The 27,998-nt window shown below is 47.4% G+C and overlaps 1 protein-coding gene and 1 long non-coding RNA gene across 2 annotated transcripts; one reads left to right on the forward strand and one right to left on the reverse strand.

The window, feature by feature from the left end:
* The first annotated feature begins 3,419 nt into the window (after positions 1-3,419).
* Positions 3,420-12,347, forward strand: DACT1 (dishevelled binding antagonist of beta catenin 1). Its single transcript, XM_048307370.1, has 4 exons — positions 3,420-3,776; positions 6,059-6,191; positions 7,800-7,955; positions 10,253-12,347. The coding sequence occupies exons 1-4, from the start codon at positions 3,420-3,422 to the stop codon at positions 12,109-12,111; spliced, it is 2,505 nt and encodes an 834-aa protein (XP_048163327.1). The 3' UTR covers positions 12,112-12,347.
* On the reverse strand, positions 12,173-12,535 carry LOC125327641. Its single transcript, XR_007204335.1, has 2 exons — positions 12,289-12,535; positions 12,173-12,248 (listed from the first exon to the last, which is right to left on the reverse strand). It is a non-coding gene; the product is annotated as an uncharacterized LOC125327641 (long non-coding RNA).
* Positions 12,536-27,998: the final 15,463 nt, after the last annotated feature.

Here is a 27,998-nt window from a genome sequence, read left to right on the forward strand (position 1 = left end):
AGATGAGCCAGGATAATCATAAGAGATGAGCCATTTCATAACCACCCCTGTAGCAGACAGAATTACATCTCTCATAACATCCTAGCAACAGAGCTCCTCAATCATCAGCTCTTCTCCTTACCTGCAGACATCTCACTGCCTCAGTCCTTGCTGTTTCCACATTCAGTGGGGAATCTGGGATTCTTTGTGGAGAATTTCATCTGAATACCCCAGTGAAGGAATTACAGCTTTCCAAAGGAGTGTAAGAGCAAGTCTTTCAGCTGTTGCCATAAGCCAGGAGATGAATGGAAGACAATTTTGGACTAGAGTTTTTTTTCTTACGAGAGTCCTGTTACTCAGCCCTTGCTAAGAGTTTTGAGATGTTTGGTTTGCTGAGACAGAGGCCTCCAAATGTTCAGTTAGAGCAAATATGGGGACTGGAGCCTCTCTCTTCTCTCAGATGGGTTTTTCATTGGGATGATTGACTGCAGTGTAACTGAGAGGGGAGGAACCAATCTCAGTCTCTTGTTCCTTGCGTGCTTAAAATCCCAGTTTTATTAAAGGATGAGATCTACCCCTTTCTCCATTTTCTCACCTCACTGTCCTCTTCTGCCTGTGTTTTTCATCTATATTACACCACCTATTGCCAGCTTTTTTCTCTTGCTGCTTATGGGCTCTTTATTCTGTTGTTTTCTTAGTGGGTCCCTGAGTAAATTAAAAGGCCTGTATTTTATGCTCATTCTCTTTGCTCTTTCTCCTGCCTTCACACCCTGCCTTTGCAGGCTTTCTCTATCCTTGTCTCTATGACCTACACTCTGCTGAACTGCATCCTAGCTCTCAAATAGTCTCTGTGGTCCTCCCCTCCCTTGTTTTGTCTTAGGTGGTGCCTTGTTTTCCTTCTATTATTATTTACATAAATTGTCATTTCTTGCTGGCTGCTCAACTGCACATCTCCTCCTCCCATGCTGAGCAGCCTCCCCAGTCCCATTGCTTCCCAGGCACCTCATTCCTTCATCTATGGGGAGAAACCTGAGTTCCTCTTCATCAGATCCTCCTTCCCCTCCTCTTGGCTGATCCTATAACCACATGGTGAGACTGGTTCACTCAAAGCTGCGTTCTCCTCGCCACATGATGTAGGGAGTTGGCTGTTCTGGCAGCTCCTGTGTTTCTTTTCCTTCCTGGAACTCATGCACTGTGAAGGATGAACAGAGAAATGTCAGCAGGGAGTCCTGGAGACAGCACCTTATACTCCTCAGAGTGGAAGAGGTGACTTGGGTGGGAGGAATCAGACTGAAATCTACCAGATGATAAGTGGCAAAATAAAAAAAAAAAATCATGGAGACAGATTTTATTCAGCTGTATTTTATTTTGGAAGCAATGTCTACATTGTACAGTGCACAACAGCTCAGAAAGAGTTGAAATAGCTTTGCATAAATATTGCATGAAGCTTTGTGTGCAAACACATACAAAGCACAGAGCTATATGCAAAACCTGGCTACAGAGGGTGAAGGAAAATGTGGAAGCCTTTCCTTCCATACCTGTAGAGCTTCTGGTACCCTTGGAAAAGTAACTCTGCATTGCAATACAGGTTTCAGCATAAACATCTTCAGGGATGCTGTGAGCCAAGATCCAGGACTGAAAGCCATGGAGAGGCTTTTAAAGTCAGCAGGGGTGGTCTAAACGTTGTGGGGCAGGGGTTGAATCTACTTCTGGGCCTTTTATGGGTCCAGATACATAAAATGAGTAGAGAGACAGAGGTCCAACATGTGGTTTCTTTTTTGTTTCCAGTTTTGCTTAGCAATGTCAGGTGAGCTGGGATGATCTGGAGAGACCCTTCAAAAAGTCACTCCCAATTCAAACATGACCACAGATGCACTGACACGGCTGTGGGCTGAAGCAGCAAAAAGAAATGGAGCTGGCTTTAGCCTCAACCATCCTCTGAGCATGTGCCCCCACCTACATCTGCGCCAGGATTTGGGAGGGCTGGTTTTAAGCTGCAAGAGGAAGTGGGTGTCCTTTTTTGAAAGCGCTTTACAGTGGTTTAAGACGACTGTGAAATATGGATTTTTGTTAGCTGTGGGCTCTCAGGACAAGGACCCACCAGGTAAAGCAGGTGTATGGCCCAACACTAACGTGTTGGGTGCTGCAAACAGCATGGGAGTGAGGGGACAAATTTCATCTGAGACCTTTCAGCACCAGAAACACTCAGAATCTTTTGAGGAACAGAGGGATAGTGGGAAAGAGCATTTCATTATGCTCATAATGTCCATGAGAGCTGCTGTACAGTGGGCTCACATCTTCCCAAAGCTCATATTGTGGAGGACTCCCTCAATGCCTGTTTCCTCCTCTTCCATTTCTCCCCTTAGTACATGTCTGCAACTCAATTTTTGCTCTATTTTGAAACTAACATTTTCCTTTTTTTTTTCCCTTCAGCATCTGCATTCCACCCTCCGCCTCTTTCCACCACATGCCCATTGAAAACCTAATTGCAGATCCTTTGCTGCAATTAGTCTGCATGCTGCTGCAAAGTTCACTTCATTATGGCTTTTTTTGACTGGTTTACTCACACAGGCTCTGAAGCAACAGCTCGCCAGTGCTTTGATCCCACTGCCCATGCCTGGTGCAAGGACTTCCAGGTTCTCCTCTGCTTTCCACTTTTCCCTCTCCTTACACCCTCACCTCTTCATGCCTGGAATTTTTCCCCCCCAGATGCATCATTTTTGCTCCTGATTTGGATGTGCTGGTCTGTATAGGCAGCATTTCGCTTTAAACTGACAGAAGGGAGGTTTAGATAAGATATTCGGAAAAAATTCTTCCCTGTGAGGGTGGTGAGGCACAGGTTACCCAGAGAAGCTCTGGATGCCCCATCCCTGGCAGTGCTCCAGGCCAGGTGGGACAGGACTTGGAGCAGCCAGGTCTAATGGAAGGTGTCCCTGCCCTTGGCACGGGGGGGTTGGAACGAGGTGCTCTTTAAGATCCCTTCCAACTCAAACCGTTCTGCGATTCTATATTAATAATAATAATAATAATAATAATAGTCATGACTCTGTGACGACCCCTGACTACACCGTGCAGGGCTCCAGAGCTCACCGATGGAGTTTTTTGGAAGGGCAGCGGTTTGCACTCCCGCATCCCCCACCTTCCCGCACCCCGCCGCGGCGAGCGGACTACGGAGGTGAGAGGACGAGGAAGACGATGAGGAGGAAGGCGACCGCGGGCGTGCAGCCGCGACCGGGCGGGGAGGAAGGCGGGCGGGAAGGAGGGATGGAGGAGGGATGGAGGCGGGCGGTGGGCGGGCGCGGGGCGGTGGCAGCCGGGGAGGGAGCCGGGCGCCCCGCGGACCATTCGCGACCGGCGGCGGCAGCGGCGGCATCGGCGCGGGGCTCGGCGCGGTGCCCCCGCGGGCAGGGCTGGCAGCGGCGGCCGCCCCCTCCCCGGCGATGAAGGCGAGCCCCGTGGCGAGCGCCGCGGCGGCGGCGGGGCCGGGGCAGGCGGCGGGGGGACCCGCGGGGGCGCCGCGGGAGCCCGATGCGCGCTGGCGGGAGAAGGGCGAAGCGGAGGCGGAGCGGCAGCGCACCCGGGAGCGGCTGGAGGCCACGCTGGCCGGGCTGGGCGAGCTGGAGTACCTGCGGCAGCGGCAGGAGCTGCTGGTGAAGAGCCTCCTGCTGCGGCGGCCGGCGGGAGCGGCGGCCGGGGCGCAGGGCGGCCGCGGGGAGCCGCCGGGAGAGGGGCCGCCGGCGCGCAGCCTGGAGGAGAAGTTCCTGGAGGAGAACATCCTCCTCCTGCGGAGGCAGCTGGTGAGCGGGGGCGGGGGGCGCCGCGGGATGCGAGTGGCGAACGCCGCGGGATGCGAGTGGCGAACGCCGCGGGATGCGGGCGGGGAGCGCCGCGGGATGCGGGCGGGGAGCGCCGCGGGATGCGGGCGGGGAGCGCCGGGAGACGCGGGCGGGGAGAGCCGGGGGACGCGCGCCCGCTCGGTCCCCTCGTGTCGGTGTGACCCGCGGGTCCTGCCCGCGGAGGGGCGAGAGAGGAGCTGGGAGCGCCCGCGGGGAGCACCCCCGCCCCGCTGTCACCCCGGCGCGGCGCGCAGGTGAGGCGGCGGGCCGGTGACAGCTCGGAGGTGGACGGGTCGTGCCGGCGTTGTGCCGGGTGACCGCAGAGTTGCCTTCGGGTCCCGGAGCCAGGCCGGCGGTCCCACTTCCATTCATGGCAAGAGAAGCGCCGCCGTTGCCATGAATGGAAGTTGGGAGCCAGCTCCCGGGTCCCAGCCCCGAGAGGAGGCAGCGGGCGCTCGGGCACCGGCAGGATCGGGCCCTTAAAGAAGGGATGCTTTTGTTGGAGGACGCGCTTTGGAGCTGGTGTGGGAAGAGATGGAGGGCGGCATGAAGCGGCAGATCATTTTTCAATGAAAATAGCGTACAGCTGTGCCTGGCGCTCTTTGTGCGCGGCTCAGCATTTGCTTTCACCCAGGGAGAAGTTGGATTGCGTGATTTATTTCCCTGATTTATTCTTTTCCCAACCCCCGTTTTTCGTCCTTTTTTTTTTTTTCTTATTAGCCTTTTGGTTTAGTTAAGTTAGGGGTATTTCCCTCTTAGAAAGATAAAAATAAATTATTTTTTCTGCTGAGAAGGGGCTGGCTGCCGGCCGAGAGCCGTAGTGAAGGACCACGGAATCATTACCAAAAAAAAAAAAAAAAAAAAAAGAAAAAGACCAGAAAAAGCTGGGGATTTGTGGTAGCAGTTTAATTTGTGCACTTGACATTGCAGATTGGAACCAGATGCGGTGCTGGCTGGGGGAGGGGGCGCTGGTGGCAGTAGGTGGCGCAGCGAAGTCATCCCTTGAACCCATCGCCTCCGCCAGCCTGGCTGCCAGCCAGCCCTGGCTCCCGCAGGAATGGGGGAGAAGGCTTGGGATCACCCCTTTGGTTCTCCAAAGGATGATCTTAAACGCCAGCACGTCTTCAACCAGTGCTTGCCAGTGCTTTTAGCATTTGCTCTCCCTTTGTCCAAGGCTGGGCTGGACAGGGCTCTGAGCAACCTGGTCTAGTGGAAGGTGTCCCTGCCCATGGCAAGGAGGTTGGAACGAGATGATCTTTAGGGTTCCTTCCAACCCAAACCGTTCTAGGGTTCTATGATTGTCCTGGATTCAATGGGTTTAGAACTAGTCCAGCTATGAGCATCAAAACTCATTGCAATGAATGTATCACAGCACCCCTGGGTGCCAATCAAATGATGCACTCGAAGAAACAAAAGTAGATGAACCTTCCTCCTGCCTCCTCCACTCTCCCCAAAGCCAGAGCAATGGAAGGGTATGAAGCTGAACAGATGATGGATAAGCAACATTATAATACACAGGGGGAAACTGATTGTGTTGACCGTGGGTTAATGAGTGCCTTGCAAAATTATTTCTTATTGCTTTTTTTATGCCATCAAATTGGCTTCATAAATAGCCTTAAAATTCATCTCACAGCAATTTCATACAATTATAATGGGAGAAGAGGAAGAATTACTCTTCCTTCCTGCTGCACTGCAAAACTAATAAAAGGGCTGTGATCCCAGCCCTGGGAATCTTGCTCTCTGGATGGTAGACTCTAAGCTCATAATGTGCAGCAGAACAAGGCGGTTCCCACACCACAGGCACTTGTTGGCAGAGCTGGTTGGTGCCATTGTGTGAGCAGATGTGATCTTTGAGTAACACCAGTGTGGTGGGGAACGTGCCCTGCTAGGCTGGCACAGCCGTCCTTGCCTGTTCCATGTGCACAGGTCTGGTTTGGCCGTATCAAACAATCCAGCTTTGTTCTTGCAGCTGTGGTCAGCACAGTGTGTTGGTCCTCCTCAACTGTGGAACACGCTCCTCGTGCAGAACTGGCTGGAACAGGCTGGGATGAAGTGCCTGCATAATTCTTAAGTATTTATCCAGAGCATCCATCTAAAATGTCAGGGCTTTGTTCAGTTTTTATATAAAAGAATATGGACAAGGTGTTTCACAGGGCTTAGACAGAGAAGTCTGTTGGTCTTTGGGACCTCTTCACATCTGCCCCACTGAAGGAGCTGATGTTCTTTGTCCTCTTCTTTTCCAGAACTGCTTGAGGAGGAGGGATGCTGGGTTGTTAAATCAGTTGCAAGAGCTGGATAAGCAAATAAGTGATCTCCGCCTGGACGTGGAAAAAACGACAGATGAACACCTGGAGACAGACAGTCGTCCAAGTTCAGGTAAGGGCAGTGCTCAGCAAAATGCAGCCTCCCTTGGGACCTGGAACTAAACTGGCTGTAGATTTTAGTGCTGGAGTTTTCAGAACTACAACAGTAAATGTCTACAGCTCATTCACATTCTGATAATGAATTCCTACTAACAGAGTTCACTGACCATGGGAAAGGTTGCTGTTTGCTTCTTTCAGAGGAGCATTTCAAGCTTAATTAGATTTTGAGTGTTTGGGGCATTTGTTTTTTCAAGGCCACCCTCACATTAGTTCAAAAAGTTCTGATTGTCCTGTATATTACGGAGGAGGCTGAAGGAAAAATGGTGAAAAGAAGCACCACCACCAGGAGGAAGATATCAAAAGTGGTCATACAGCCAGAAAGGAACATGGAATCAAACAATTTCATCCCCCATATATTGAATTTCATCTCATTCTAACTGTGTTGAAGCCAATAAGTGGTATTTAACTATGGAGAGCCTTTCCTAGAGGCCTCTAAACTTGTTCTGAAGACACCAAAAAGTGGAGAATCCTCCAACTCACGATTGTTAAAGCCATTGCTAATTTCTTGTCTGAATCTGACTTGTTCAGCACTGATGTTTTTATATCGTTTTCTCCCCTAAAGAAAGGTCTTTTCTAATACCCAGCTTTTCCTCCTCTTGGAGGTGCTATACAGTATAATTCCTGGCTTTTATTTGATGAGCTAAACAGGTCAAGTTCTTGAAGTCATTCATTTTAAGGCATTTTTCCAAGCTCCTAAATAGCTTGGTGGCCTCTTTCCAATTTTTTAGCTTTGTTTTAAGCATGTTGGATTCAAGGGCTGGGCTCACCATTCCAATGTTTCTTACCAGGGCCGAGTAGACTGCTGAAGTCATTTCCCTGCTGCTATTCATTAGTCTCTTTGTACATCCAACAATCTCATTAGCTTTTTTTTTGCCATATCATTACGCTTGATTGAGCTGCTTTTCCACGCTGACTAAGCCCTTTCCAGGATTATTGTTTTCCAGGATGCATCCCCATTCTGTAGGCATGCTCTGCATTCCTTATTCCTAAATGAACACTTTAAATTTTGGTGGTGGTGTGTCATTTTTCCTTGAGTAGTCCCAGTTTACCAGGAAATTAAATCTGATGTGTCTCCACATTATTTACCATTTTTCCTCTTTCTTGTCATCCACAAATATTATGTTTCTCTCCAGAACTTTGAGGAAAGTAATGGATAGCATTGGGACCAACACTTTTGTAGTTAGGTAATAGTTGGAGAGCCTGTCTTGGAAGTATAACACTCTATTAGATGAGTGGGCTGCCAAACACAGCCTGGATCCTTGTTGCTAAAATCTGAAAATCCCTGTAAGGGTTAAAACCTCAACCCTTGTAAAGTTTTAAAAAAATTCCATATGCTGGGATAAGTTCTGCTGTTTTAAGTGCTTTACTTTTAAACAAAGTAAATTCATGGCAATAAGGATTACTTAATTGTGGGCTGTTTTTGGGGTGACTGAATGAAATCCCATAACTACTTGCATTAGAGTAAGCCAACTCAAACACCAGCTTGACTGCCTTTCTAGGGACACAAATAGTAACTCTGTGTAGACATAACTAATATAAATCCAAACTCTTATTTTTATAGGGTTTTATGAGCTGAGTGATGGAGCTTCTGGATCGCTTTCCAATTCATCTAACTCTGTCTTCAGTGAGTGTTTATCCAGTTGCCATTCTAGCACTTGCTTTTGCAGCCCTTTGGAGGCAACACTGAATATCTCAGATGGACGCCCTAAATCTGCAGGTATAGTAAAAGCAGGTCGAATACATCATACTCCAGGAGGTGGCTTTGGCTTTGGAAATACTGCCTCAGGAGCACCTGGGTTGGATTAACCCTTCTTCCTTTCATGTGCCACATTATGCTCTGAAAAGATCCCAATGCCTCTCACGTATGTGGGTCATGGGGCAGGACTGTTTGCCCTCCTCTGTTCCAGCCTTACACGTGAATACATGAAAATGGCATGTGAAGATATGACAGCTGCTCTACCCAGCAGAGGGCAGTGGTACCTGTACACAGAAACACATCAGTCAGCTGATTTCTTGTGGTTTTCTTTAGAAAAGCATTTTTAGTGAATAGCAATAATTAACGATAGTTCTTAGCCGTGTCAGCATTAAAGTCACAGAGTAAGGAGCTAGATACAGGTTTAAGGGGGTCAGGGCACATGTCAGTCTCTTTTTAGCAGTCATTTTGTCAATTCTGATGGCCCTCAACCCCCAGGTGAGCATGGTGAGGCATGTCCTGCATTTATATAGTGTAGACAGGTAGACATCATGAACAGGGCGGATACATTTTGTCTCTTTGGCAAAGAGCTGTGAACTTTCCTTGGACACCAGTCTGAAGATGTGCAGGATGGTTCAATAGGAAGGCCTCCTCTGTTCTCCAGAAAAGACACTTCAATAGGATTGTTGTCATCAAGTGTTACTGACTGCAGACATTTTCAAAAGCTTTAGCTCATTTTGGGTTGGGGAGGATGATTCCAACCACAGTATTTCCAATTTGTGTTCTGCTCTTTAGGGTTAACTTATAGTGATTTGTTGTGAATCAAGGACAGAACAATTCATGCTCTTCTGTTTCTGAACTGGGAAAATACAGCCTGGGATGCATTCATTCTGAGTTGCTGACAAGTCCTCTTAGTTTTCCTGTGAGCAGCTCGAGGTAATTTAATGCTCCCTATTGTAAGGTATATGTGATCTTCATGGGCCATACATTAAAAAAAAACCACACACAAGGAATTCCATCATTGCATTGATGTTTTTTTCTGTATATACCACGAAAACCTAAATCTCTCATTATTCATACAGTCTCACTTTCAGGGATGAAATTTCACAAAACTGACAAGTTTCAAAAATGTCTTTTTCATCAACATTCCTTGAAGCCAACATAGAATTTAGGAAATGTGGGAAAACTGAGAGGTGATCTGGGGGGAGTTTATGCTCTTAACTTCCCTGCTCTTCCTCTCCTGCTCACACAGGAACATCATCTCTATCAACAAATTTCATCAATGCCCATGAGACCTCTTTGAAATAAGCCTTAGATAAGTGATGAGCACTGAGCATTCAAATTGGAGTACTCTGGCTGAAGTTTCCAGCCCAAGGGCAGAAAACAGGACTGGCAGAGGATCATTTAGATTGTACCCCTACCCAAGAAGACAAGGGCAACTTAAGCTTAAGAAAATAATAATAATAATCTTAGGTGCCTGGGTGGAAGCCCTGCTCTTAAGGTTGCTTACCTCCCTAGTAAGCTCCTTAGCCATTAAATCTGACTCATGCATCTTGAAATGCACTGGATTTCTCTGGCAGAACCCTCTTTGCAGAGCCAAGGCTAGGATGTCAGCTGGATTGACCTGCACTCCTTGGACTTGTGTGAAAACACGAGCCTGTTTCCCATTCTTAAACCTCTTATCACTTAAAGGGAGCATCTGTTATTACTATTAGCATTGCTATAAATATTATGATAATAATAGTAGTAACAATAATAAAAACAACAATAAAATTAAATCTGGATTTTTCCCTAACCTGAGATATGCTTGAAAGAATCTGGAAGTGAAATTTGTCAATAAGCTAGAAGAATTAATTGTTCTCTTGTCTGTATTTTTTATGTTTTTCTTTGGATTTAGCAAAGTAAAATATAAAATTCATATGTGCTGAGGCCTGCAGAGAGTTTCACAGGTGACTGTGTAACATATAAGAGACGCTTGCAGACTTCTGGGTGGCTTGAAAGGAAGATAGGAAGATCTTAACAACCTGGGCACAGGTTTGAAACCAATGTAGATGTTCTCCTTAGGGCTGTGATTTTTATTGTTTTAACCATGTGGTCATAGTGGGGTAAATCCCTCGTAGATGCAGTGACAGGGAGACCCACTGAAGGATAGTGCTGCTTTTTATATTGCTTGAGCAGCACCCCTGGGTGCAAAATTGCTGCTGCTGTAGTTAAAGCTTTGCATTGTGTGCGTAGATGGACCGGTGTCCTTGGCAGCACATTAAAAACGTAGCACAGCTGTCCCTGGCAGGCTCTCTAAACTCTTCTAAAATGCCTTTCAGATCTCATAGGCTGGATGGACTATAATAAGGAAGGCCAGCATGAGGACCAGACCGCAGGCTCTGTCTGTCGCTCTTTGTCCACACCGCACTCAAATTCCCTCGATGTCGTTGCAGATGTACATCCCAAGTACCAGTGCGATCTGGTGTCTAAAAACGGGAACGACATCTACCGCTACCCCAGCCCCCTCCACGCCGTGGCTGTGCAGAGCCCCATGTTCCTTCTCCCCGTGACTGAGAACCCCCAGCGAGAAGAGGAGAGGCTCGCTTGCGATATGAGCGACGTTTGCACCCCATCCGAAACGGACTCGGGACAATCTGCCAACGCCTTCCCCCCCCAGAGCTCCTGGCCAGCTCCATGCCCTTCCACCAGCAAGAGGATAGACAGCTACATCTTAAGCCTGGTTCAGAAAAAGACTCACGCAGTAAGGACTAACAAACCCCGGACAAGTCTCAATGCTGATGCCACCAAAGGCATCTTGAGGCACGGGAGCATGTGCGTCCGGCAGCCGGCAGCGATGGTGGCCCACGGCAATGTGGTGAACCTGAAGAGCTCCAAGCCAGTGTGTTTGCCTCCTGGTGGGACCCCCGCTCCGGACCACACAGCTCCCTCCCCGTTGAAGCAGAGGCCAAGGGAGGCAGCTGGGGAGCAGCTGGAGAGTAGGAAGGCCCCTTTGCCGGCAGCTTTCCCACCCAGCACAACAACCGAACTCCAGAGCAAGCACCTGCCACGGGGCACCAAACCGGCACCACCGGAGCTGGGCCGCAATGCTGCGGCCATGGCAGGGGATGTCCCCAAGGAGAACAACCAGCTCTTTGCTACATCTCCCAAAGAGTCCTCCGGGAAGCCAGTGGTGCTGCAGCCAGAGAACAGGGTCAGCCAGCCTCCCAAAAAGATCCTGTTGAAGAGCAGCTTGCAGGCAGCTCGCTCCTCGTCGCCAGCTGTTGAGGAGAGGCCTGCGCTGGATTTCAAAAGCGAGGGCTCTTCCTCGCAGAGCCTGGACGATGGGCTGCTGGTGAATGCCCAGTACATCCCAGCCCAGCAGCAAAGCATGAAGCTTCACAAAGGCACCCGGAATGTCAAGATTTTGAAAAGCTCTGCCTTGAAACACAGGTCCCACCTTGCCAATGGGGTGGAAAACAGCTCGCAGACCTTGCGGGAGAAAGCCAAACCAGTCGGCAAGAAGTGCCGCTTTCCTGAGGAACTGGATACAAATAAGAAACTGAAAAAGCCCTCGTCGCGGGGGAAGAGAGGCAGCGGGTTGCCGCTGGAGCCAGGCCTCCCGGGGCGGCAGGCCAGCCTGCACAGATCCGCCCTCCGCTCCCACGGGCACGGCCGGGAGGTTGTGGTGGCCAAGCCCAAGCACAAGCGTGCCGACTACCGCCGCTGGAAGTCCTCGGCAGAGATCTCCTACGAGGAGGCCCTGCGCAGGGCGAGGAGGAACCGGCGGGAGGGTGTGGGCGTCTACTCACAGGTGCCCCTGCCCTATGTCAGCCCCTACGCCTACGTGGCCAGCGACTCAGAGTACTCAGCCGAGTGCGAGTCCTTGTTCCACTCCACTGTGGTGGACACAAGCGAGGACGAGCAGAGCAACTACACCACGAACTGCTTTGGAGACAGTGAGTCAAGCCTGAGCGAGGTGGAGTTTGTAGGGGAGAGCACGACCACCAGTGACTCTGATGAGAGCGGGGGCCTGATTTGGTCCCAGTTTGTCCAGACGCTCCCCATCCAAACAGTCACGGCACCAGAGCTGCATGAAAATGCGGCCAAGGCCTTTGTCAAAATCAAAGCCTCCCATAACCTCAAGAAGAAGATCCTCCGTTTTCGGTCAGGCTCCCTGAAGCTCATGACGACCGTCTAGTGAGGTGACTTGGTGGAATGTATCTGCTTCTGCTTTCGGAAGCAAGGTGCTTATTTTTGTACATATTTCCACAGATTTTTTTTTTTTTTTTTTAATACAAATATTTAAAACTTAAGGTAAATTATGTCACTTGTTTTCTTGGTGGATGGGTGGATTGGTGGATACTAGTGTGGATACTAGAACTTGGGTGGATACTAGTGCCTTTTATGTGGAAATAAAAGACCTTTACACTTGTTTAAAAAAACCCAACAACACAACACTGCCATTTCAGTGGTGAACAGCCTCCAGCGCGTGGTGTCAGAAGGCTTTGAGAAAAGGATAATTTTTCTGGGAATGGATCTTCCTTGCCTACGTTTTCCAGTTCTGGGTCCTATACAGGACATCAACAGCATAAGGTCATAAGTTCTTAGGGAATAAAGGGGAGGGAATGAGGGCAGTTCTTCACGGTTTTGCTTGTCCCTTTCTGCTGCTGCTGTTGCCACATCTTGAACTTTTTCCTTCTGGTACTCTGGTCTAGTTTTTTTTTCTTTTCTTGTTGATTCTCTTCTTGAAACTCACTCCTATCCTCCCCCAGCCTTCCCCCACCAGGAAAGGGTTCCTGTTCAATCTGTCTCCAAGGTTAAGTTGCCTTCTCTGGAGTGCAGTCTGCTCTGATCTCCTGGGAGTCACACTGCGGACGGCGGTGGTGTCCAGAGTAAACTGCTGGAGCAGCTGACCAAGGCTTAGTAACTTCATTATATTGTGTAAAACTGCTTTTGAAAAAGAAAAAAAAACCCATATGCATGTCACGTGCATGAGTATCAGTAGTTTTAATATTCCTGTTGATGTCCAATTTACTGTACATCATCAATGGCTGTTTTTATATATATATCATTGTGTAAATTAATATAACACATCATATGCTGTAATAAACAGTCTGTTTTAATACTTTTTAAAGTTTGTTACATTGGTGCAGACCCAGTCAGTGCTTTTATATTGGTGTTGTCACCACTTAGATGTCTCCTGATGTGACCTGTTAATATTCCTTGCATTTAGCCATGCAGGAAATGGGGCAAGTTTAAAATGCTGTGGATGTGACTTGTGCTTTGAAGGAATTGGCTTGTCATGGCTCCTCTTGTGCTTCCCATAACTTGCATTTTTCCAAGGGCAAGGTGGGATTTAGGGGCTCAGAGGCATCTTCAGGTTGTAGCTGATGGGCAGTTCACGTTGCAGAGCAGATGGAAGTGTAATAGTAATCCTCCTCTCTGTCTGGGTGCTTTCAGATTTCGGTTGGTACAACACGGGGACAGATGGTTGGTTTCTGTAACCAAATCGATCTGTGGGACACAGCAGGTGTCCCGCTGGAACGTCCAGTAAGTGAATCCCCAAGAGCTGTGTGCTCTGGGAGCTGGGCTGGGTGGAGGAGAGCTTAGGCTGCCGGCCCATGGTGCCCTCTGTAGCTTTGGCAGTTGGATCTCTCACAGCCCTGGCAGGGTCATGGAAGGTGACAATTGTGTCACCCACTGGTCTGTGTTTCAGGTTCTTCCCATGGGACTGGAGGTGACTGGCAGCAAAGGAGAAAGGAGCCCTCCATAGGCAGCACTGCTTCCATTCACAGCAAAAGCTTTGGAGCTGCCTGGGGGGAGGCTGGAGCTTTTGGGCAGGTTGAGCTGGTTTCTGCAGGTTCATCTTCTGCTTTGGCATCCACTAAGCAGTGGCCAAACAACTGGAGTGGGTGCTGTGGCTGGTGTGGATTTCGTGGATATGTGTGCAGCTTGTCCATTCCATAGCAAGGTCTGAGCAGAGCTTTCCTTTGTGGTTCCTCTGTGCCCTTCCTGCTGTCATCCACCTAAAAGGCAGAACAGTTTTTTTCTCAGGTTTCCTTGCATTGCAAATGTGGGAAGGAAAGATCTACTCAGAATTAAGCATCTCAGAGAGCAGCTTCTAAAGCAGTGGGAACACTTTTCCTAAGAGGCAGATTTTATTTTTCAGTCTGCAGTGTACTAAATCCCTATTTATAATGTCTCATATGATTTTTTTCCTGTTTTGTTTTGGTTTTTTTTATTTTAAGGAGTTGAAAATCAGTTTCTGTAAGGGTTTTGCAGTACATCACCAGGCTGTGGATTCAGTGACCCAGAAAGTCCTTGCACTTCCACCTCCCATGAAACAGCAAAAGCTGTAACACCTCTTATCTGTTCACAGCTCTCCTATAACTTTTCACATGGAAAGGCAGCCTGTATATATATATATGTATGTATGTATGTATAAAAAAATTATATACTGGTTTAGAATAATTCATCCAGAAATTGCTGGACAAAGGCTGCCACTGCAGAGAGGGGAGAGAAGTAATGTTTGTTGTTAAATATGGCATTACTAAGGCTAAGCAGCAGCTTAAAGCCATCCCATTAATAACTGATGGGTGTTACATCAAACAAAGGGAATGTCTTGTGGAAGCTGGTAGTTTCTTTCCTAGAATATCTCTTAATCAAGCCACATAATCTCTCTTTGAGCGAGAAAAACATGTGCAAATCCCTGTAAATCTCCTCAAAGATGTAGCAAAGCAGCAGAGAGGGTCCTCAGCCATGCACTCGCTCTCTGGCTGTAAAGGAGCTGGTGGTGGAAAGACAAACCAATGCCCAGTGGTATTGGGATGATGAGTTTTTAATTGCAGTGCTATAGCAGATTGCCTTGTACTGGGTGAGGGAGGTTGGTTTTCAAAAGTGAGCTGCTGAATGGTTTCTTTTCAGATAATTGAGTAAAAAAAGAAAATAAAATAACCGCCTAAATATCACTAAGACTGTATCAGCTGCAGCCACTGTATTCTGCAGTTCTCTTGTTGAATAGCTTAATACTAGACTTGGAAACGGGCTGATGGTATCTCCCTCTTAATTGCATCCAAGTCTTTTCAGTTTGGGGAAGGAATTTTCCTTTTCTTACATGACTTAGGTAAGCATCCAGAATCCTTTAAACAGGCCTAGTGTTTTCTATCTACACCCAACCCCCTCTTTTTTTTTTTTTTTTAATAACAGATCTTAGCAGTGCTGGAAAAGTAGTTGATATGGTCCCAATACACAACACACATTCTCATCTCTGGTTCTGATTTTGGAAACACATCTGAGTTAGTAAGTTTTTGCAACGTTAGGTTGAAAAACATCTGCTGATCTTGGAGACCAGTTGAGTATCTGGCACTTCTTTAAGCTACCTGGCTTTCCAGCTTCACAGCCTGGAGTCCTTGCCAGTGTATTTTTCATGATGTTCACTTTTTAATTATCCCCAGTGTTTATGGTTGTCTTTGGAAATCTGAAGCAGGAACATTTCATTGCACTGGGAGCTGTTTCAAGGTGGGGGTAGGTGGTAGAGGGGAGTTTTGGGATTAGGTATCCCTATGCTCCTTATGTAACTGAGTGCAGGAAAGTACAGGAGTATAAAGGAACACGAGCAGACCCCTTTGAGCTGGATTCCTTGTGATTCAGATAATGCAGTGTTTCTGCACACCTCTGGAATACCATCACTCCCACTGAGGCTATCAGCGCCACACACTCTGAGGGGATGAGTGTGTCACTGCTGTCTGCCTTCCAGCAGGCTTTCTGGGTCTATCCTCTGCTCCCTCACCCCAAGTACCAGCTGTGGGTCAGCAAATAAAGAATCAAGCTGTGTCTGGTGCGTGCAGGGTCAGGGAGAGGCCCTGGCATGGTGCCCAGACATCCCAACTGCATGGGGCCCCTGCTGTGGACCTCCTGCTTGCCATGAGAAATCCAATGTGCCTGTGGAGCAAGGGCTCAGACAGCTGGGTCTGAGGGAAGGGGGGAATGGAGAGTCCCATAAATAGGGTGTTCTGATCCTGGTTCATCTGTATTTCCGGAAGAGGTGGGAAGAGGAGGTGTTTCAGCCTAACACCTTGCTCAGTACATTAGACTGGACTAAATGGAGTCCTCCCAGGGACTCTGCCTATTTCTTCCAGAACTCTTTGAATGATCCAAGCCACTGTCAGTACTCCCAGTTACTGAGGTGCTTAAACCATCTGACCAAGTCCTGCAGGAACTGGGGACAAGTGATGAGCTTCCATTCCCCAGGTCTGGTTTTGGCCTTCCACAGCACAGCCCCTGCTTGCAGAGAGCCTGTAGGTCCCAGCCCTCTGCAGCTTTCCCTGTCCTGGGGCTTCAGCAGGAATCTGTCCATCCCTTTCAAGTTTTCTACTTTTCTCATGGGTTGGGGTTCATGCTGGATAAGGCCTGAAAACAAATTCTCCACAGCAGTCTTGTGCCTTCAGTAATCCCAAATCGGTTTGTTGGCAATCAGTTTAGAGGAAGGTCAGGCACTCAGGTGGCAGCCAGCAAAACCATCCCTGAGGCACCTGTACCCCCTCCTGTCACAAAGGGCAGCAAAGGCTTTGATGAGCTGTGCTGACCACTTGGCAGGTGACTCACCATGCCGGGCATGGCTTTCCCCAGGCACATGATTTTTCTTACAAAGAAAACAAGGACATTTTTAAGGAAGCAGAAACAGCTAAATACATTTTTAATAGCTAGCTTCAGAGTCTAGTATGTGCCTTTGGAGTAGCCAACAAAAATACATATGACTGAGCTGCTAATACAAAAAACTGAACAATTCTCAGCTTAACATTATAGATGGAGAACTGTGGTGAGAAACAATTGGTGCTGGAGTATGTCCAGAGATGGGCAATGGAATGGATGAAAGGACTAGAGAAGAAGTGTTGAGAGAAGTGGCTGAAGGGGCTGGGGGGGACTCAGCCTGGAGAAAAGGAGGCTTAGGGTGGACCTTATCAACCTCTACAACTTCCTGAAAGTAGAGTGGAGCTGGGGTGGGGCAGTGGGAGGGTCGATCTCCCAATTAACAAGGACATGAGGAAATGGCCTCAAGTTGTGCCAGGGGAGGTTTAGATTGGATATTAGGAAAAAATTATTCACTGAAAGGATGTTCAGGCATTGGAACAAGCATCCCAGGGAAATGGTGGAGTCACCATCCCTGGAAATGTTCAAAAAATGCATCACTTGGGGACTTGATTTAGTGGTGAACAAGATGGTGCTTGGGTTAAGAGTTGGCCTTGATCTTACTAGTCTTTTCCAACCTTAACTGTTCTATGATTCTTTGAGTTGCTTTGGGGTTTCAAAATTCTCACAGTTCTGGAATGAGGGGAGATACATGAAAACCAGGCGGATCTGTTTAAGACGGATACTAGAAAGTGCTTTTTTACACAGCAGGGAATTTGCTTCTGCTGGAAATAGTGAGATGGATGTAATATCAGCAAGTTCAGAGGGAAAGAGAAGGTATGGATAGATGTGCTCTACCAATGATTGTGGATGCCAGGAAGAGTGTGAGGTGACTGGACTGCAAACAGTGGCCAGGCTTGTGTGCTCCTCCTCAAGATTGTCTTTTCCTGCAGCTGGGGGAGATGCACCATCCTGCTGACCCAGCAGACCATTTCCTATGTTCCTCTGATCTTGAGGTAACTGATGGGAGTTGTCTATGCAATTGAATTCTCCTCACTCTAATATTTATTAGTCTTTTGCTCTCCCAACTTCTGCTGAAGGCGAGTTTTGCATTGCTTTGCCAAGAAGTTCACTTTCCACACTTGGCTTATGGTGACATGCATTTTTTCAGACTATGGACACGTGGTTTTGGTCACTCTTGTCCTCTGGCACAATAAATTCATCCGCCCTTTCAGGCAGGCAGTCTGTGCTGAAGTCCTCTGTCATGCTGAACATCATCCCCTGAACGACAAACACTGTTCTGGACACAATCCGTGTGTGTTCCTCATGACTTCCTCATAAATGAGTCTACCTTGGGATCACTTCGGGCAGCAGTTTTACACCCTGCAGTTGTTTATCAGCTGTAGGAAAAGCTGGTGACCTCCAAACCAAATGAACCATCCTAGAGCCAGAGTGCCTCCACTGCTCCTTGCCTTGGGAATTTGCTGTGCTTGGGGAGTTCTTCTCTCCATCTGACTGTCTCCATTTGTGCCTTGGTTTGGAGCAACAGAGCAGTCTGGAAGTGCATCCCATGGTCATCTCCACTTGACCAATGTTGGTTTGGGCAGCAGAGCAGTTTTGGAGCATGCTGGTAGAACACTGACCCAGGCAGTCCATGCCAGGGGTGCAGCAAATGTGCTTTCACCTGAGCAGGGATATGGGGATCTGACCCAGTGATGGCTGCCTGGAATAGCTTCCAGTCAAAAAATATGGGCAAGCTTGGTCCAAATGACATGGAGGACCAGACTAAGTCTAGGCTGAAGTAAACATTTGAACTTCATATATTGTTCTTGTGGGGACCTCAGTTTGTGGCGACCTGAGTTTGGATCTGCTCCTTTCATGCTGTATGACTTGTTAATGTAAACAGACCCTCTCTCTCAATTAATGGCCTTTGTTTCCATGCTGTATTACTTTAAGATCAATAAAGTGTATTAACATTAACAACTTGATTTCACTGAGCCAAGCTCTGAAAATCTGGCTTTTGTTCTTTTTAAAGGAGTTGTAAGTCCTGGGAACCTGTTGAAAAATGTGTTCCCTTTGTCTCCTTATGAGCTTTGTGCCTTCAGAAATGAGATTTTCATGAGGAGAGGAGGTATGATGTACAGGTAGGAGAAGGACCTAATCAATCTTAATCTCTGAAGTGCTCATGCAGTAAGTGTTTAAGCATGTGATTAAGCCCGTTCTTAGTCAGCGAAGCATTTCAGCACACGCTTTGGGGTGAATTAAGCATGTGCTCAGGAATGCTGGATCAAGGTCTCTAAGCTTTCCAAGTGTCCCATGCCTGTTTGTACAAACTGTCCCAATGACTTCTTTTGGCTAACATTGGAAGGAACTCCCTGCTCTTTCTTAAAAGCCAGACTCTGTGTGGGGAAATTGGATTCAGTCTGAATTTGGGAGAAGCAGTACCTTGAGTCTTTGATTTATGCAGTAATACCAAGGAGGGCTTTTAAAGGAAGAAATTAATTTTGTTATATTTGAGGACACTGAGCTAAAACCACTTCAATTATTTGAGTGAATATGCTTTGTGCTCTGTATCAGTAGCAGGACTTTGTGTAAACCCTGGGAATGGCACTTGGGAAAAGATGGAATGACCCTTTCTATATCCTCTCCCTTCCCTTCCCTTGGATGCCCAGGTAGAGCTGGGAAAACGAGGCAGGCACAAACACCAAATGTGGAGGGTCTGGAGCACCACTCAGTCATTTGCCTGGCTAATCCAACTTTAATCCCAGTTTCAGGCAGTGAGATTAGCAAAACAGCAGGATCTCTGGGCTACCCAGAGCCAGAGAACAGAACTAGAAAGCAGAGAAGGTAACTTTGCCTGGCTTCAAAGGAAAGCTGCAGTTTAACTGAGCAAGCAGTGGAGGCAAGGGAATGGTTAAAGGTTTGCCTTCTCTTCCCAGACACATTATTTACAGTGGGTTGGTTTCCTTTTGGAAGGACCCTCTGTAAAAGGGGACGTTCCCAGCCTTTCTGAGGGTTAGACCTGTATCACATTACAGTTTTCTTTCCTGGACCCTTGACTGACATGATTTCCTGAAGTTGCTCTTCTCTTGGGAAGGTGAACTCAGGAATGAGTAGGTGTTTACTAAAAATCCAGAGTCTTGGAAAGCAAAACCACGGTGATGGTCTCCTTGTTCTAGACATAAGGTTAGTCTTCAGTGCTGCATCATGCTCTGCATCTCCCAGTGCAGGACAAGGGCTGGGAAAGGAGTGGGAGAGGAAATCCATCAGGTTTGATAAGAGAGAGGTCTCTAAATCCTGTTGGAGCAGCTTGCAGAGGCCATGGCAGGAGCAGCGCCAGGCAAGCAGCCATCCCACCTGATGGGCAGTGAGGTCAAGGGCAGTGTTGGCCACTGACCTGGATATGCTGATCCCTGCCTTTGCTTAAGCCACCTTCTTGCCTCCAGGCCACAGCAGACAGCATGCTCATCCTGGTAAGTGCTTCCTTTACTGTTTTTTTTCTTCTTCATGGAATAAATTGTGGCTTGGCATTAAAGCCTGAATGCTGAATGAAAGTGAAGTTCTGGCTTGTTTCTCCTGTCAAACACATCATGAGAGTGTTTTCCTTGGTGTTCAGCTGCTTGGAAGAAACAGATACGATCCTCTTCTTATCTGCAACATATCCATGTTTTTTTACAGGTGTCTTCTGAGTGGTTTGTATGGAACAACAAACACATCAAGGTAACACATCACTGTCTTCAGCACTGTGGGACACCCTGCAGCAACCCTATAGCTGCACAATCCACAGCTACCCTAAGGTATTTTTCTGACAGGGATATTGGGACTGAGAGGTTTGGATCTGATTGATCCCACCTGAAGCCCATCAGTGCTTAGGGTGAAGATGCTCCTGCAGGGAGAGGAGGAAGCACACTCAGAAGTGTGTTTATTATTGCTGTTAAATGACGAGCTCCCTTTCCTTCCCCTCCCCTTCCTTGCCATGGAGATAGGGATCTCTGCTGTGGTCCCTGCTGCTTTCTTTTTCCTGTGCTGTTCTATGGTGAGACTCACTGCCTTTGAAGGATGGTCTCAGCCCTGAGAGAGGCTTTTATTGCTGAGCCACTGACATTTGATTCAGAGCATGTGTCTTCCTCTGGGCCCATTGCAGATGCCCACTGCCACCCGGGGTAGGTTGCTTGGGTTCATGAACATGGTAGTTATTCATTACAGAAATATGAAATAAACAATTAATTTCATGTTTAACAAAAAAAAATAAAAAAGGCAAGTGAAGAACTGTGTTTTCCTTCTGTTGTGTTCCCACCCTTTATTAGACTGGAAACACAACAAAGTGAAAATATTAAATCACTATCCCTACTGTATGGCAGAGTTAATGGATTTGTGTGGGGCAAGGAAACAAAAGGTCTTTTGTCCTGCCAAAGAATCCTCACTAACATTGATCTAAAAAACCCAATTAATTTACTGATCTTCAGGTAGGAGAGATGGCAAAATGGACAAAATGTCCCTGTGCTAGAAACAGATTCCTCTGGCTGCTGGATCCACTTCTCCTCCTGTTGATTGATTCTGAGGCTGTTTTCTTGGTGGTCAGGGCTGCTTTCAGAAACTGCTTCTGGTGCACTGATGAAAAGGCCAATTTTGTGAGTAAACATCCTAATAAGCAGGTCTTGACAGATGGTTTGTTGCTCAAGCCCCACATAACCCTTCAGCTGGTGTCAATATCTCCCACAGAGGTTTCCCAGGAGAACATCCCCACAGTGTGCTTGGGAGCTCTCAGCTTTCACAGCACGTCCGGCTGCATCCCAAGGAGGAGCCTTGGTGTTTGCCTGACACCTTGCAGGTATGTCTTGGGAACAACAGGCTTCCAGAAACATGTTTCTCATAGGACAGATAAATTTAGGCTCCCAGTGGAGCCTGTTGGTGGCTGAACAGGGTAAGCAAAGGTGCCTGTGCACAGTGACTGCTGCTGCTGTCACTTGGTCCAGGAGCAGTGAGAAATGTTCAGTGTTACATGAAGCAGAACAAGAAATGTCTCGTATACTTCAAGTATCCTTCAGTCCCTTTTGTTTCGGTATTGCTTCATCTCAATCTTTCCAGAATCTGTCCCCCATATTTTCTATCAAACCACAGAATAAATGTTATTTAGGCAGTGATCTCCAAGCAAATCCCTTCCTTTCCCCCCATTTTCCTTTGTCTGAGTCTGATGAACTGTTCTGAGCCCTGGGGTCAGCCCATGACATCGTAGTCACAGTATCTGGTGTGCAGTCCTCAGGCAGATCAAATATTTCCACTAGATGGATAAATACAGAGATTTTACCTCATTCTCCTCCCATGGCAAGCTCGTGGGACTGTAAGATTGTTCATATCATCAGTCTTCCAGAGCAGACAATTTAGATTTGGCTGATTTGTATATCCCTGCAGTGTTCCTGGTGGGCTGTACAGGATGTACAACTCTCTGCCCCTGACCTGAGAGCAGCTGGAGCTGGACTGACATGCAGAGGCTGCTGTTGAGAGGAAAATGAGCTGTCCTGAGAGGATGTCTGCCAGGAATGGGCTTAAACAGAAGATTATGTTTTGGGAAAAAGTTTAGTTTTGATGAAATTAGACTGAATTCCTGCCAAAGTAGAGCAGAACACAAGCAGGTAGAAATTCTGCAGAAGGGAATAGTGCAGCAGCTCGCACTGTGGGTTGTCTCAAGAGCTGATCCATGGATCTCTGAGCCTCTCTGCTGGGTTTCATGGGCTCTCCATCTGCGGATGCTCTGGTGTTTTCTGCCTATGGTCTAATGTCTGGGACACCCCAAGATGAGAAGTGTGGGAGCAGTGAAATCCCCTCTTGCTGAGCAGCCTATTTGGCAGCAGGCTGCCCCAGGGCCCTGGAAACCTGAACGGTGGAGGAACCAGATGGGTGACCAGGCAGGAAACTCAGCAGGTTTCTGATGTTTGGAGCCCTGTGCAAGTTTCATGGGAACCTGGGCAAAATTGACTCACCTTGCTGAGATTTTGCTGAATTGGTGAATTCCTCTGAAATGCTGTTTTGCCTGAAACCTTCCGAGCAGGTGCAGTATCTCCAGCTATCTTTTGAAGACAGAGACAAGGCATTGCCCTATGCTTCCAGTGTGGGGCTTTGGGAGTCAAAGGCACACTTGTCTTTGCTACTGAGCCCTCTGCCAGCATTCACACTCTTGAAGTGGTGTTGAGGAGGGAGGACACAGGAACTTGGCAGTGATGAGTAAAGGATGCTGACAGGTTATTCTGATCCATAGAAAATCATTGTGTTCTCATTACACTACACCTCATCCACCTACTCTGTCTTGTCCTATAGACTATAAATTCTCCACATTAAATTAATTCCCCAAGTTCTCCATTTGTTTTCACAGCCTCTAGCTGAGTTTCCTAGGTGCTACCCTCATACAAACAATAATAAAGACAGCTCTGTCCTGCTGCAAACCACTTCTGACGATGTTCCCTCTAATTCTCTTCCTTGTTCAGCATTGTATCATTAAAAGGCATGAGGTGGTTAATTGGAGGCTCACAGCTTTTGTGACTGATGCAGACCAGTGTGTGTGTAACTGCTTGCTGCAAATGCTCAGGTGAATGCTTTAAAAGAAAAGGGGGAGGACGCAGATGGCCATGAGCAGAAGGTTCCCTGCAAAAGGTCAGTGGAAAAGGTTAGTGATAGGGCTGCCCCGAAGCTGGAAAAAAGAACCTAATACCTGGACAACTGGTGAGGAGCCTGGCTAGAGCAGGGCTTTGTTCCCTAAAGGGAGCTGCCACGAGGAGATTGTACATCAAAGCTCTCATAAGAAAACACAGCAGAGATCGGTATCACCCAGCCTGTGGCACTGGGGGAAATGGATTGGTTGACAAGTCGGAGGCCCTCTCTGGGCAGATGGCTGGGTAGGAGTTACTGGCTGCTTGCAAAATCTCGGAAGGAGCCTTTAATCTGCGTGTGATACTGTATGTTTTAGTGAGCATCTAGATGCTTATCTCGGCTTCATTAGTCACCAGGAGAGTCTGCTCTCAACCTTTTCTCTGCCGTACCTCAGCTGCAGGCTTCTTCCCCCAGCTTTTGGAAGAGATGTGAGCTGAACGCTGTAGGATTTGTTGGGCTTTTTGTAATTTTGACAAGGAAATAAAGCAGGGGCAGGTTTTCTTACTAATGCTCTGCAGAGCATGTTTGGTGCTGTGGCTTCACATGTGCTGTGATAGACTTTCAGAGCCTTGCCCGCGGAGCCAATGGTCTGAAAAGTCTTATCACGCTCCAAAACAAACAGTTCTGTCTTGAAGCCCATTAGAATAACAACTACAAAGCTTCTCCCAACCTGATGTTAAATGCCTTGCTGTGCCAAAGGTAAACAGGATCAATCACTCATCCTCCCAGGGACCTTGTGATGATAGACCATGAATCAAGCCTGGCTTTTGACGTCATCTTTATCTGCCTTGGGGAGGACAAGCTGACCAAACTGGGGTCTCTCTCTGCATGTGCAGGCTCAAGAGTGCAAGCGTGGGTCTGGCAGGGTGTGTTAATTAGGCGTATCCAGTGTAAATATATCTGTTATGATGAGGTTTGCAAAGTGGTGAGACCTGGGCGTGCAGGCTCTGGCCACCTCTGCTCTCCTACAAAGCCAATATTGCCACCGTGCATCTGCTGGCTTGGCCAAACAACAGCTTGATGCTGCTTTTCCTCCTGTGCCTTTGTACCTGCGGTGTTTTGTTTGTCTTCTTTTGACTATGCCAAAAAAAGCTTAGCTCAGTGGGGAAACTAAACTCCCAGCAATGCCTGAAGACTACAGACGATGTAATAGTCTGGAGTTTTGCTAATCCAGACAGTAACATGAGCTCAGGGTGTTCAGCTGAGGTCCCACCATAACTTTGCCCATCACCCAGTGAGATTTAGAGCCTACCAGGTCATGGGCTGTGTATGCAATTAAAAAGCTCCTTTCCCCAAAGAGTTCACAGCGTAGAGACAAAATATTAACCTCTCAATTAGTTTATTGTGGCAGACTGGGGCACAGAAGTCAGATTATCTGGGGGCAGGCTGCGACCATTCATGTGCCATTGAACTTGGAAAAGGCTTTTTTCATGACATCTGGTTTCAATCAATTTGTCATCAATTCAGAGTGCCAGACTCATTTTCTGGGACCAATAAAGTACACAGCACTGACACGGGTTTGCAGCTGGAATCCAAACATGGGTATCCAGAGTCCTGCTACCTCTCGCTGGTGACTGTGTAGAGAATGAGAATCTGGGGGCCAAGGTCTTCTGAATAAAGCTCCTTTGTCCATTTGAGAAAGCCTCAGGCTGGGCCATCCCCTTCTTTCTTGCCATTTGCAGCTTGGTCATACATATGGTGCCAGAACAGACCTTAGCAGGGACCCAGTCTCTATGAGTTGGGGAGGAGATTCATGCCAAGCCTTCTGGAAGTCCTTGCAAAAGCTCTCCCTGACATGGAGCAGGCTCCTTCCCCAGCCTACCTCTGCATTTTGCTCTTAGGGCTCCAAACCACCTTCTTGTGCAAGCAGCCAGTCGTGGCTGTGACTCTGCCAGTACTGGAACGTGCTGAGAGGAGCCTGGTTCATTTAAATGTGTGGAACCACAGCTCATGCTTTTACAGCATATATTCAGTGAAGCAATGTCTTTATCTGCAATACTTAGCCTTTATCTAACATCTTTTCAGTGTAAAGCTTTTTTTGAAACACAGATTAAGTAATAACAACGTAGGATAATTGAGCGCATTTTTTCACAGTGACATAGTGATACTTATCTGTGGCTACTGAAAAGCAAGGATAATATACTTTGTCAGTGCTGTATTATCTTGCTTCTGAAACAGAGCAAGTTTGGCATTAGGGCCTGAGTAATTGAAATATGGCTCCTTGTACCGCAGCCTGTTTGTTTACAATAAAGCCTAATGCATCTTTCTAATGGACACTGCAATGTCAGATGCACTGACATGACCCCTGCCTCTGTGCAGCCTGTGAGGCTGGTGGTGTGTTGAGTCTGGAGGTCCCACTGTGCAAGGACTTCTTTGGATGTACTGCAGAAAACCCATCTTGCTTCAGGAAGAGGTGACCTCAAGGATCTGGGTTTGTAATGCATGCTTGTTTTTTGGGTGTTGGGTGAGATGCAGTTCTGAGCATGCTCTGCTTAGCATCACCATGGCTCCTGTGGGTGATTAGTTATAACACTGTCGCGAGCAGACCTTGCAATCCCACTGGCTGATTTTATTTGCAGGGGAGGCCAGGTGGAATAAAATGACAGGCTGACATGGCAAAACAAGCTGGACTCCCTTTGAATCCCACTGAGTGAGGAGGAAAACCTAAATTAACACCCCCTTCCAAGCCCTCAGACACACTGGTCCCTTCCACAGCAAAACAGCACATGCATTTTCCAGGAAAAAATGGAGGATCGATAGGAAAACACTTGGATTTAAATTGACTTGCCGTCCAAAGTGGTATTTGAGTCCCTCTTGCATTTGTTCAAGCAGAACACGATGGTGAGTCTCTGGATAATTTTCCACCTGCCTGTTTTGAATATCAGATGGAATCATTTAGCTGGTGAGCTGGAATGGTGCCAAATTTCGCAGGAGCCTTTTCTCCCGACTTCTGCTGTTTTTGTAACTACTTAGACAGAATTATCTGAGCATGCTCCTGGCTGGCACAGGGTAAATGCTGAGCAACACAACATGAGTCGACTCTTCTACTCTTTGTGTGTCAACACAATTCCGTACTTAATGTCAAGCAACAAGCTATTAGGATTCCTTTAACTGTAATTCACAGGTTCTCAAAGGGCCAGAAGGGTATTTCATGTCATCTGAACCTGCAGAATGACACTGACCCATCAGCAAAGTCATTTCAGGCACTGAAAAAATCATTCACACCATATTCTTCCTGGATTTTTTTTCTGCAGTGTATCTCAGTGTGCATGACAAGCAAATTGCTGGAAGCTTCTTACTCTGTTAAGCATCCTCTAATAGGGTGGAAGTGGGGGTTAATTCAGCAGGTAATGTGTTGCTTTGAAGTTGCTCAATCTATTAAGTGTTTAGCTGTGTATGTATAAGTGCATTGGATACAGCTGGAATACTGATGTCAGGATCCTGCCTGGCTCACCTCTTCCTTCCCTGTGCCGTTTGATTGGCACTAATCCTGAGGAAGGAGGTAGTGGTGCTGGTAACTGTTCCTTGAGTGGAAAATGGGTATGGTCAGCCCCATCCTCACATGTGGTTGGTATCTCCAGAGGGCAAGAATTTGTTAGCTTAAAGCTTTTCTCTAAATGGGTGACAACTCTTCTCTGATAAGCTGTGGCTGCCCTACATGTGAGACCTCAGACACCAAACAAACAGTGCTGACATCAGATAATTCTGTTTAGAATGTTGTGGCCTTAGAAGTGCCCTATCTTTTGAAATGCAATGTTTTTTACATGGGTTGTTTACATCTTCCTGCAGTGACTTCATGTCACCTCGTAGTTCTTCAGTGTCTATGAAAGCTTAAACCACTGATCCTAGAAAGTATTTACAGGACGGAGTTTCTTTTTCTCAGGCTTTTGGGGGATGATTTATCTTAATACTCCATCATGCTCCTAAAACATCCACTGGAGTGCTGATGGGCAAACCAGAGCTTGCAGTCATTAGAGACGTAACATTTCTGAAAAAGGCTTGACTTGGTGGTGTGCTCTGAGGGTGAATGTTGTGGTCGATGAGATCCAACTGGGAAATGACACAGATGTCCTCGTGCTTGAAGTGTAAACCCTCATGTCTGCAGGTGTCAAAGCACTGGGGAGATTTCTGCTCCTCCCCCTTGAAAACATGGAGTGCAAACCGGAAAGATCACGACCTTCTGCAATTTGAGGGAAGGCCTGTGCTTTGGGCTGGAAACCTCTAGTGCTCAGGAAGCTGTGAGCAAACAGGACTGAAGCTGGTTGTGTGCAATCACAGAGCAGTCTGAGTGTGGAAGAGAAAGCACCAAAAAGCTGAGAGTTTTGAAACTGTTTATCTAAGTTTCTTGTGTGGCCCCTCTTATCACAGCATCACAGCACCTCCCAAATGGTTAATATGTTTTATCTTCTTGCCAACACCCTCACAGGGTTCCTATCCCTATTTTACAGTTAGGAGACCCAAGTGGAGGTGCTGAGTGATATGCCCAGTGGCACTTGGGGTTCCTGTGGCAAATCAAGGAATGAAGCTCAACTTTCCCAGGCCCCAGGCTAATTCCTAAACCCTGTGGGATCCTCCTGGAAATGAGCAGAAGGGCTTAGCAAAACACAGCAGCATGTGGAAATAATGCTCAAATGCACTATGGGGGAGCCCATCCTGGACTCTGTAAGTGTTGGTTTTTCAGTCTTGGTCTTTTGGAGCAAGGTGATGCTGCACTGTAGAATGGTGACAATGGCCCTTGATTGAGCAGAACAGGGCTGCCATCAAGAAAGGTTCATTACTCCACACTAATAATGAATTATAGCACTGTGCTGA

This window comes from Corvus hawaiiensis, chromosome 6 (genome assembly GCF_020740725.1).
Source record: "Corvus hawaiiensis isolate bCorHaw1 chromosome 6, bCorHaw1.pri.cur, whole genome shotgun sequence".
In the NCBI taxonomy this organism is placed as follows: Eukaryota; Metazoa; Chordata; class Aves; order Passeriformes; family Corvidae; genus Corvus; species Corvus hawaiiensis.

What these genes read in the sequence shown, in the direction of transcription:
- DACT1 (XM_048307370.1), top strand. Translation starts at nt 3,420, where the DNA reads ATGAAGGCGAGCCCCGTGGCGAGCGCCGCGGCGGCGGCGGGGCCGGGG. An exon ending in TCCTCCTGCGGAGGCAGCTG is followed by an intron (nt 3,777 to 6,058) that starts GTGAGCGGGGGC and finishes CTTCTTTTCCAG; the next exon opens with AACTGCTTGAGGAGGAGGGA. An exon ending in TGGACGCCCTAAATCTGCAG is followed by an intron (nt 7,956 to 10,252) that starts GTATAGTAAAAG and finishes AATGCCTTTCAG; the next exon opens with ATCTCATAGGCTGGATGGAC.